General features: G+C 50.2%; 1 protein-coding gene across 3 annotated transcripts in view; it reads right to left on the reverse strand.

Annotated features, from left to right (window-relative positions):
* Positions 1 to 499: 499 nt before the first annotated feature.
* The window catches only part of KLHL22 (kelch like family member 22), a 28,394-nt gene continuing 17,263 nt past the window's right edge, over positions 500 to 11,630 (reverse strand). For all 3 annotated transcript variants that reach the window (XM_082417225.1, XM_082417226.1, XM_082417227.1), the window contains exons 6-7: positions 3,474 to 3,707; positions 500 to 1,405 (exon numbers count right to left, since the gene is read on the reverse strand). In XM_082417225.1, the coding sequence (XP_082273351.1) occupies positions 1,040 to 1,405; positions 3,474 to 3,707 (600 nt within the window). In that variant the 3' untranslated portion in view covers positions 500 to 1,039. The remainder of the gene's footprint in view (positions 1,406 to 3,473; positions 3,708 to 11,630) is intronic.

Below are 11,630 nucleotides of genomic sequence, written 5' to 3' on the forward strand. Positions count from 1 at the left end.
GGGGGTGTGGTATGAGGACCCCAAAGGAGGGGGGGTGTTCAGGTGGAGGCTGGGCTGTGCAGAAGTGAGGTTGGTGCTGGAAGCCCTGCTCGCCCACAGGTCCCACCTGCTGCAGGAGCATGGCCCTGGAGACTCACCTGGAGGAAATGCAGAGCCCCCTCCCCGCCACATGCTCAGATGCAGGAGGTGGGCAGGTCCAGGCATCTCTCTCTCCCTCCCCAGGTGCTAGGCTTTACTTGGGGCTGAGATGGCCACCTGGGACTGGACTAAAGTTCAGAGAAGAGGTCCTCACCAGGGAAAATGCTCAAGTGGGCGGGCAACCACCTGTCACCAGACTGCGGCAGGCGTCCTGGTGACACCCTTCTAGCCTAGGGGTGGGCTCTCGGCCTCCCACTGCCCCCAACAGCTCTGCCCCCCAGAAACCAAGCTTCCAGGGCTGCAGCCTTGGACAGGCTGTGAAAGGAAGTGAGGCCATGGCCAAAGGAAAGCAATACACACCTCGTGTAAGATGATTTATTTCATTTATCAACAACATGGGGTCCGAAAAGCCCAGCTACAGGGCATCATTTTACAGAATCAGCCTCAGGCAACCTGATGGATCTCTCTCCCGCTCTGGCCCCGGGAGCTGCTGGGCAGACAATGGGCTCAGCCCGCCCCCTCCCTGCCGACGAGAGGGACAAGATGTGCCCTGGCCCCCTCACCAGGGGCCAGTCCCCAGGTCCCTTGGGAGAATGGCACCCTCTAGGCCCAGTAGGGACCAGAACCAGGGAGCAGGGAGGCCAGGACAGCTGGTGGCGGCACAGCCCGTCCCCGCTGAGGAGAGAGCCCGGTGAACTTCAGGGGACCGAGCCCTTCCCGAAGGTTTCCCACTGTGGGGTGATCCACAGCCACAGGTCTGCAGGGCCCCAAAAATACCTGCTGATGGGAGGTGGCGGGAGGGAAGGCCGCTGCCAGCCTGGGGTCAAGTGCTCCAGGGCAAAGTGCTGTGGGGGGAGCTGGGAGCTACCACTCCCCCGCACCCCCCACCTGGCCTGGGACCCTAGTCCTCACTGGAGTTGTCAAACTCCTCCCAGTCAGACACACTCATCACCTCAGAGGCGAAGTCCTGGTCGGCCTGGCTGCGGTCAGGCGTCCCGCGGGGCGGCTCAAGGAGGAGGGACCGCGGCAGGGTGAGCACGCAGGCCGCCAGGCCCGAGATGGAGTTGTCCAGCTGCGGGCCCTCCTCCCAGCAGTCCTTCTCCACGTCATAGATGTGCACATAGCCAGTGCGGCTGCCCCGGTTGTGCGAGCGGCCACCCAGCACGTAGATCCTGTTGTCTAGCACGGCGATGCCGGGCTCACCGTGCCCCGCTGGGAGCGGGCAGACGGATGACCACTGCCCGGACTTGCAGCTATAGCAGGCCACCTGCAAGGCAAGGCCCCAGGCTCACACGAGGCTGAGGGATGCAGCGGGGATGTGGGCAAACGCACCCCCCGGAGGAAGGGCTCGGGCCAGGCTGACGCTCTGTCCCCTATCCTGGCCCCTCAGCCAGCCTGTGGCCCCAGGCGTGTGGGTGTCTCCCAGTTGGCCTGGGGGTGCCAGCTCACTCCCCTCCACCACTGAAGTTGAAGACTCAGACCCCATGCGCCCCCAGCAATGGGGGAGGTGCAGATAAAATAAGGAAACAGGTGCTTGCTAACTCATGATGACCATCAACATTCTCTTGGGGGATCCCTGGCAGTCCAGTGGTTAGGACTCGGTGCTTTCACTGCTGGGGCCTGGGTTTGATCCTTGATCCCTGGTCGGGGAACTAAGATCCTCCAAGCCATGCAGTGCAGCCAAAAAAACAAAAAAACAAAAAATCTCTTCTCTTCAAAATTACTCCAAACAGTAAACAAATACATGGGAAAATGTTCAGCCTACCAGTAATCCAAGAAATGCAAAATAAAACGTCAGAGACAAATTGTCAGCTGTTAACCAGCAGCCACTGGGGAAGAAAAGGCACAAGCCCGGGGCTGGTGGAGGCATGGTGAAGCTGCCCTGCTGTGCGCCTGTCTGACCAGCCAGCACAGCAATGTGCAAAATTATCAAGAGCCACTCGGACGCTACCCTCTGACTCAATGATGATCCCTTCCGGTTCTCCAGCCGCGGGAGGAGGAATGGCCTTCAAAGGAGCCTGTGCCCAGATCTCTGGGACTTGTATTACTTTACATGGCAAGAAGGACCCTACAGACTCATTAGGGTGGGGACATGGAGATGGGAGGTTATCCTGGATTTTCGGGGGGACCCACCTAGTCACACAAGCCCTTGGAAACAGAAGGGAAGGTCCGATGGGGGCTGAAAAGGGAGGGGAAGCTGCCACTGCTGGCTTAGAAGAGGAAAGGGCCTGACCCGGGGGACGTGGAGTCTTTTAGAAGCCAAGAAGGGCTTCAGCCCACAGCAGCCAAGGAATCGGGACCTGAGTCCTACAACCACAGGGAACTGAACTCCACCGACACCCTAGGTGAGCAGGATGTGGATCCTCCCCAGGCCCCACAAAGGAAGGACCCCTGGATTGTCGTCTGGTGAGAGCCACAGACGTGTAAACACACTTGTGTTGATTTAAGTGGCTAAATTTGTGGTGATCTGTCCCGGCTGCAATAGAAAACGAAAACGCTAGAGCCCAATGGTTCTCAACACTGGAGGATCCCACCCAGGAACTTCCAACTCGGTGGGTCTGGGAGGGGCCAGAGAATCTGCATTTCTTATGAGTTCTCATGTGATGTGGGTGCTGCTGGCCCGGGGACCACACTTAGAGAACCACTGCTCTCACCTCAGGAAATACCCCAAAATACCCAAAAGCTCTATAAAGCAAATATTACTTGAAATGTTACCTGGAATAGCCACAACTTGACCAACCCATACGTCACCAGTTTGATGGAATTCTGCACAGCCACTGGGTGGGGTGGGGGTGGGGTGGTCATCAAACTAGAAGACACACCCACAACAAACTTGAGCCAGAAGCCAAATGGGATGATGCTCTTTGAGTACAATTAAGTGGAAACCACGCACAGGTAGGAGGGCTGAAGCTAGTGGCACAGGGCCAGGTTATGGGAGTTTTTCTTCACCCTTCTCCATTTTTTCAAAGCTCTGCAATGTGGTTACATTAACTTTATGTAATTAAAGTTTTTAATAATAATAAAGACAAGTGAAACTCTTCCGTGTGATACTCTAACGGTGGATACATGCCATCTGTCTAAACCCACAGAATGTGCATCACCACGAGTGACCCCGGGCCAGTGTAGGGTCATCGGTTATAACAATGACACCCTCTGGTGGATGCTGAGCCTGGGGAGGCCCTGGTGTGTGGGGGCCGGGGGCACACGGGAAATCTTCCTGCTCAACTTGGCTGTGAGCCTAAAACTGCTCTAAAAAATAGTCTGTTACAAGGGAAAACCCCCCACACGGCAATTTTTATCGGTGACAAGTGGAAGGCGGGCACCCCGCCGCTCACCTGGTGCACGTCCCTCCTGTAGCCCGCGTCGTTGTTGCTGCCCCCGACCACGTACAGCTTGTCCAGGAGGGTGGCCATGCCGTGCCAGGCCCGCCGCACCATCCCGTCAGCCAGCGTGTGCCAGGTGTCGCTGCCCGGGTCGTAGCAGTGGGTCTCCTTCAGGTAATCCTCCCCTCGGCGGCCGCACGTGATGTACATCTTCCCATCCAGTGTGGCACCCGCGTGGGCATACACCTGTGGGCCGGGAGAACCGGGGGTGTGCGTGTGCGTGCACGTGTGTGCGCGCGTGTGCAGCCCTGCCGACTTCCTCCTCACGGTCCGACTGGATCTTCGCTGGGCACACCGTCCTTGTCCCCCACCTGATCTCTTCCCAGTGGAAGATGATTCAGGGCCCAGGGGTGACGCTGGGCTTCTACAAGAGGAAGAACAGAATCTCTGTCTTTCCCCTGCCCCTAAAGGTGACAGCTGCATGGGGACCCAAAGGAAATCAAAGCCTTGTCTTCAGTGAGGCCCTTGGTCGCCTCCACCTTTCCCCCACCCCTGACTCCACTTTCAACATCTGCTTGTTTGGGGCTTCCCTGGGGGCGCAGTGGTTAAGAATCCACCTGCCAATGCAGGGGACACGGGTTCGAGCCCTGGTCCGGGAAGATCCCACATGCCGCAGAGCAACTAAGCCTGTGCACCAGAACTACTGAGCCTGTGCTCTAGAGCCCGCGAGCCACAACTACTGAGCCCACACGCCACAACAACTGAAGCCTGCGCGCCTAGAGCCTGCACTCCGCAACAAGAGGAGCCACCACAATGAGAAGCCCACGCACTGCAACGAAGACTAGCCCCAGCTTGCCTCAACTGGAGAAAGGCTGCACACAGGAACGAAGACCCAACGCAGCCAAAAATAAATAAATAAAAATAAATTAAAAAAAAAAATCTGCTTGTTTGCAAATAACAAATGATGTGACCTGGTGAGCACAAAAGTGAGATGCAAAATCAAACAAACAGCAGTCTTTAGTTATGGGAGAAAACTCACCCCCTACTTTGGATTTTGGTCCTCAACCTCACCCCTGCTTTCCGCTGCACCCAGGAGGCACACCCTCTCTGCCCAGCCGGCCCCACTGCCTCCAGGACCCCCTCTCACAGCCCACAAGGGCCTCCTGCTGTGCCCGTGTGCTCTGCCAGCAGAGATGTCCTGCAGGGCCGGGAAGCCCCAGGGCCTGTGTTACAGGGCCGGTCACTGACACCCAGGCTGTGGGTAGCACAGCAAGGGGCTGGAGAGGTGGATGGGGCAAAGGGCAGGAGACAGAGCAGTGGGCAGGAAACACACCACAGGGCTAGGTCTTCTCCCACCAATGGTGGGCATCTGGGGAGGTGTTTTTTTTTAACTAAAGTTTTCATCTTGAGGTAAGTGTAGATCCACATGTAATTGTAAGAAATACAACCACCCCGCATCCTTCACCCTGACTCCCCGGGGGAAGAGCTTGTGGGCCTCAGCACAACATCACAGCCTGGGTGCTGACGTCAGCTCCACCAAGACACAGGACATGTCTGTCTCCCTCTTTACAGTCACATCCACTCCCCACCCCCCAGTCCCTGGCAACCACCACCTGTTCCCCACGTTGTCGTTTCCAGAGTGTGGCTTGAATGGGATCATGTGATATGTCACCTCCGTGACAGGCCGCCCACGGCGATGTGCAGACCCAGAGTTCCTCTCCGACTCCAAGTAACGCTCTGCACCGTGTACCTGCCTGTTTGGTGAGCCTCTCGCCCGTGGAAGGACATCTGACTGGTCTCCAGTTTCTGGCTGTTACCAATAAATCTGCTGTAAGTATCTGTGTTCAGAGAAGTTTTTGTTTCTCTGGGGTAAATGTCCAGGATGGCGACCACTCGGTCACACGGCAGTTGGAAGTTAACTGCACCTAGTACTGTCACATTTGCCGTTTCAGCCACTCAACAGGCGGTCTCCCCGCTGTGGCGTCCAGTCTGCAGCCCCTAACTGCACGTCTACATCCTCCCCATTGAAGCGTCTCCTCCCGTCTTCTGCCTTCTTTCCAGCGGTTCCCTGTGTGTTTCCCAACGAGTTTTGAGGATTCCCTACACATATTAGATCCTAGTCCTCTGCCAGGTACTGGTTTGCAAACATTTTCTCTCACGCTGCAGCTTCCTCTCATCCTCCTAACAGGGACTTTTGCAGAGCAAAGGTCTGCAATTTTGATGAAGCCCAATTTATCATTTTTTCTCTTTATGGGTCATGCTCTGGGGGTCAAGTCTAAGTACTCACTGCCTAGCCCCAGACCCCGAATACTTTCTACTTTCTCTAAATGCTGTGGAGTTTTGTATTTTATGTTAAGTCCGTGCACCATTCTGAGTCAATTTTTGTGTAAGGTGTGAGACTTGGGTCGATGTCCATTTTCTTGCCTATAGATGTTGCTCCAGTACCACTTGTGGAAAGGTAATCCTTCCTCCATTCACCTGCTTTAGCATCTTTGTCAAAACTCAGCTGGGCATGTTTCTGTGGGCCTATTTCTGAGTTCTCATTCTGTGCCACTGATCTCCGGGTCTATCCCTCTGCCAACACCACAGTCATAATTACTGTATCGAGTATATACGTAGTAAGTCTTAAAACCAGGTAGATGGAGTCTTCCCACTTTATTCTTCTTGAAAGTTACTTGAAGTATTCTAGATCCTTTGCCTTTCCATATAAATTTCAGAATCTCATCTACATCTACAAAAACTCTTGCTGGGATTTTCATAGGAACTGTGCTGTATACCATGTATCAATTTGGGAAGAACCGACATCTTTGAGTCTTGGAATCCATAAACATGATATGTTTCTCCATTTACTTCCATCTTCATTTCTTTCATCAGCACCTATACTTTTCAGCATATAAATCCTAAAAATGTTTTGTTGGATTTATACCTAAGCATTTCATTTCTGAGCAATTGTAAATGGTGTTGTATTTTTAATTTCAGTGTCAACATGGTCATTACTAGTATACAAAAATACAGTTGGAAAAAGAATAAAATATCTAGGAATAAACCTACCTAAGGAGACAAAAGACCTGTATGCAGAAAATTATAAGACACTGATGAAAGAAATTAAAGATGATACAAATAGATGGAGAGATATACCACGTTCCTGGATTGGAAGAATCAACATTGTGAAAATGACTCTACTACCCAAAGCAATCTACAGATTCAATGCAATCCCTATCAAACTACCACTGGCATTTTTCACAGAACTAGAACAAAAAATTTCACAATTTGTATGGAAACACAAAAGACCCCGAATAGCCAAAGCAATCTTGAGAACGAAAAATGGAGCTGGGGGAATCAGGCTCCCTGACTTCAGACTATATTACAAAGCTTCAGTTTGGTACTGGCACAAAAACAGAAATATAGATCAATGGAACAGGATAGAAAGCCCAGAGATAAACCCACACACATATGGGCACCTTATTTTTGATAAAGGAGGCAAGCATATACAGTGGAGAAAAGACAGCCTCTTCAATAAGTGGTGCTGGGAAAATTGGACAGGTACATGTAAAAGTATGAAATTAGAACACTCCCTGACACCATGCACAAAAATAAACTCAAAATGGATTAAAGACCTAAGTGTAAGGGCAGACACTATCAAACTCTTAGAGGAAAACATAGGCAGAACACTCTATGACATACATCACAGCAAGATTCTTTTTGACCCAGCTCCCAGAGAAATGGAAATAAGAACACAAATAAACAAATGGGACCTAATGAAACTTAAAAGCTTTTGCACAGCAAAGGAAACCATAAACAAGACCAAAAGACAACCATCAGAATGGGAGAAAATATTTGCAAATGAAGCAACTGACAAAGGATTAATCTCCAAGATTTACAAGCAGCTCATGCAGCTCAATAACAAAAAAACGAACAACCCAATCCAAAAATGGGCCGAAGACCTAAATAGACATTTCTCCAAAGAAGATATACAGATGGCCTACAGACACATGAAAGAATGCTCAACATCATTAATCATTAGAGAAATGCAAATCAAAACTACAATGAGATATCATCTCACACCGGTCAGAATGGCCATCATCAAAAAATCTAGAAACGATAAATGCTGGAGAGGGTGTGGAGGAAAGGGAACACTCTTGCACTGTTGGTGGGAATGTAAATTGATACAGCCACTATGGAGAACAGTATGGAGGTTCCTTAAAAAACTACAAATAGAACTACCATACGACCCAGCAATCCCACTACTGGGCATATACCCTGAGAAAACCATAGGTCAAAAAGAGTCATGTACCAAAATGTTCATTGCAGCTCTATTTACAATAGCCAGGACATGGAAGCAATCTAAATGTCCATCGACAGATGAATGGATAAAGAAGATGTGGCACATATATACAATGGAATATTACTCAGCCATAAAAAGAAATGAAATGGAGGTATTTGTAATGAGGTGGATGGAGTTAGAGTCTGTCATACAGAGTGAAGTAAGTCAGAAAGAGAAAAACAAATACAGTATGCTAACACATATATACGGAATCTAAGGGAAAAAAAAAAAAGGCCATGAAGAACCTAGTGGCAAGACGGGAATAAAGACACAGACCTACTAGAGAATGGACTTGAGGATATGGGGAGGGGGTGGGGTGAGATGTGACAGGGTAAGAGAGTGTCATGGACATATATACACTACCAAATGTAAAATAGATAACTAGTGGGAAGCAGCCGCATAGCACAGGGAGATCAGCTTGGTGCTTTGTGACCACCTAGAGGGATGGGATGGGGAGGGTGGGAGGGAGGGAGATGCAAGAGGGAAGAGAAATGGGAACATATTGTATATGTATAACTGATTCACTTTGTTATAAAGCAGAAGCTAACACACCAAAAAAAAAAAATACAGTTGGTTTTTATATGTTTATATCATATCCTGCAATCTTGCTAAACTCACTTATTAATGCAAGAATTTGGGGGTGTACATTTAGATTTTTTGACAATTTTGTCATCTTTAGAGTCAGTTTTATTTCTTCCTTTCAACCTGCGTGCCTTTATTTTCTTTTCTTGCCTTATTTCACTGGCTACACCCTCCAGGACTGTGATAAGACTGGTGAGATCAGACATCTCTGCCCTGTTCCTTACCTTAGGAGAAAGCATTCCATTCAGTCCTCACCAGTAAGTATAATATAGTGGTGGGAGTTTTGTACATGCTCTTCATCATGTCGAGGTAATTCTTCTCTGTTATTTTTTTCTATTGTTACTTTGTGAGAGTTTGATCATGAATGGATGCAAAATATAAGATCCTATTTCTGCTCTGATATGATCATGTGGTTTTTAATATGGTGAATTACACTGACTGAATTTCAAATATGGAACCAGCCTTTGGTCATGAATTTCTTTCGCGGGGAGAGGAGCTTCTATTTGCTAATATTTAGTTAAGAATATTCATACATATGTGCATCTATGACAGACTTGTTCTTTTGCGGGGGGACTGTCTTTATCTGGTTTTGGTATCAGGGTAATTTTAACTTCAGAAGATGAACTGGGAAGTATTCCCCCTCTTCTATTTTCTGGGAAAAAAATCATGCAGAATTGGTATTAACTTTTTTTTAACCGTTTGGTAAAATTCTCCAGTTAAACTATCTAGGCCTGCAAATCATTTCCTTAACAAGTATAGTCCTATTCAAATTCTACTTAGTCTTGTGTGAGTCGTAGTAGGTTGTGTTTTTTGAGGAACTGGTCCATTTCATCTAAGTTGTCAAATTTACACATGTAGAGTTGTTCACAGTGTCCCCTTATTATCCTTTTGACGTCGGCAGGATTTGCAGTAATGCTCCCATTTCATTCTTGATATTTTAAATTGTCTTCTCTTTCTTCTTTGTCGGGCTTCCTGGAAGTTTGTCAATTTTATTGATCTTGTGGAAGACCCAGTTGTTTCACTGACTTTCTCTGTTTTTCTGCTTTTAACTTCATTGATTTCTGCTCTGGTATTTATTATTTCTTTTCTTCTGCTTGCTTTGGGTTTCATTCTGCTCTTATTTTTCTTTTTCTAGATTCTTGAGGGAGGAGCTTAGATTACTGATTTGATTTTTTTTTTCCTTCCCTAATGTATGCTTTTAGTGCTACAAATTTCCCTCTCAGCACAGCTTTAGCTGGGGTGCCACAAAATTTGACGTTGTCTTTTTTTTTTTTTTTTAATTTATTTACTTATTTGGCTGCATTGGGTCTGTTTTTTTTTGTCTGCATTGGGTCTTTGTTGCTGAGCACGGGCTTTTTCTAGTTGCGGTGAGCGGGGACTACTCTTTGTTGTGGTGTGTGGGCTTCTCACTGTGGTGGCTTCTCTTGTTGCGGAGCATGGGCTTCAGTAGTTGTGGCACGCGGGCTCAGTAGTTGTGGCGCATGGGCTTAGTTGCTCCGCGGCATGTGAGATCTTCCCGGACTAGGGCTCGAACCCATGTCCCTGCATTGGCAGGCAGATTCTTAACCACTGCGCCACCAGGGAAGCCCTGCATTGGGTCTCAGTTGTGGCATGCAAGATCTTCATTGTGGCACTTGGGATCTTTCGTTGTGGTGCCCAGGCTTCTCTCTAGTTGTGGTGCATGGGATTAATTGCCCCGCGGCATGTGGGATCTTAGTTCCCCGACCAGGGATCAAACCCGAGTCCCCTGCACTGGAAGGTGGATTTTTAACCACTAGACCACCAGGGAAATCCTGACATGTTATCTTTTCATTTTCATTCAGATCAAGGTATCCTCAGGTCCCCAGATCCCTAGCTGGTCTGCCATCTTCTTTCAACCTTTTTGAGTCTTCTGAGTTTGTCTTACACATAACGTACAGAGTTCTGTGTTGTACTGAGCAGAAGGAACCAGGAAGGACACATCTACTCTACCTTTCTGAAGGTGCAAGTTCTCTGGGAAGGTTTTTAAGTGAGCAGAGAAGGGCTTCTGCCGAGACCTCCTTCCTCTCCTCCAAAAGCATGGGACGGCCATGCTCAGGTCTGGGCCGTGCAGAAGAGAACCTCTGACTGGTAGACTCTGCCCGCTGCTGGGGCAGGGAGCTCTCAGTCCACTGGGGGCACATCAGTGACCAGTTCCTAAGGATGCCACGTGGGTGGGACCCTGAGAGACAGGTGGGAGGGAGGGAGGGAGGGAGGGCCCGGGCCCGCCCCACCAAAGGCCCTGCAGACACCCTGAAGGCCTCTGCAGTGGCTGCACACCCACATCTCCAGACCCGTGGGCCCCCTGCCTCTCTGCTCCTCCTCTGGCCTGGCACCGCCCCTGCTCCTGAGCCGATCACCCCGCCCATGGCCAGCACTAACCATCTCCATCTCTAGGCTGACCTCCCTGAGCCTGGCTTCCAACCGGATGTCCCCAGCATCTCATGTTTGTCACTTTCCACATGAAGCCCCTCCTCTCCTGTTCACTCCCGAGCCCACCTGTGCTCCGGGGGAGCGGCCTAGCCACCACCCAGCTGCTCACATAGGTGGCCTGGGAGTCTCCATGGCCTCTCATTCCTAACCCATCAGCAAGTCTGGTCAGTTTACCTCCAAGTGACACGTCAAATCTGCCTGTCTCCCTCGTCCCCCACAGCCTCCACCACAGCCCACACCACCCTCGCCTCTGTCCAGACCACCCAAGTGCCCTGGCCCTGCTCCCCTAACACCCTCTCTTCACATGTACTCCCCATGCTTCCCCTCTTCCTCCCGGCCTGGAAGGTCCTTCCTGCCTCTCCCAATGGCTGCCTGTCTTCCGTGGACCTGGTCTCACTGACAACTCCTCAGACGGACCCTCCCCAAACAGTCCAACGAGGTCCATCCTGCCGGAGCCCCTCTTTAAGCACCGCTCTGCTCGGCCCTCAAGGTCCTTTACTCATCTGTACAGTGGTTGAGAGTGGTCTCTCCCACTAAGTTGCAAACACCATGGGAGGACCTTGGTCACTTTTTATCACCACTGGATCCCCAGGACTTGGTATCCAGAAGGTGCTTAATAAATAGCTGCTGAAGGAACGAATGGATGAAGGAAGTTAGGAACCTGGACACCAGGGAGAAGCTGACTGAAGGCTGAGGCTGCCCCTCTGTGGCTACGCTGAGAAGTGCAGCCTCCCCGCCGTCCAGACAAGGAGCCCATGGAGCCCCTCCCCCACTCCCCTCCAGGACAGAGCTCAGGGTCCACCCCCACCCAC

The sequence above is a fragment of the Balaenoptera physalus genome, assembly GCF_965194825.1.
Source record: "Balaenoptera physalus genome assembly, chromosome: 12".
Lineage (NCBI taxonomy): Eukaryota > Metazoa > Chordata > Mammalia > Artiodactyla > Balaenopteridae > Balaenoptera > Balaenoptera physalus.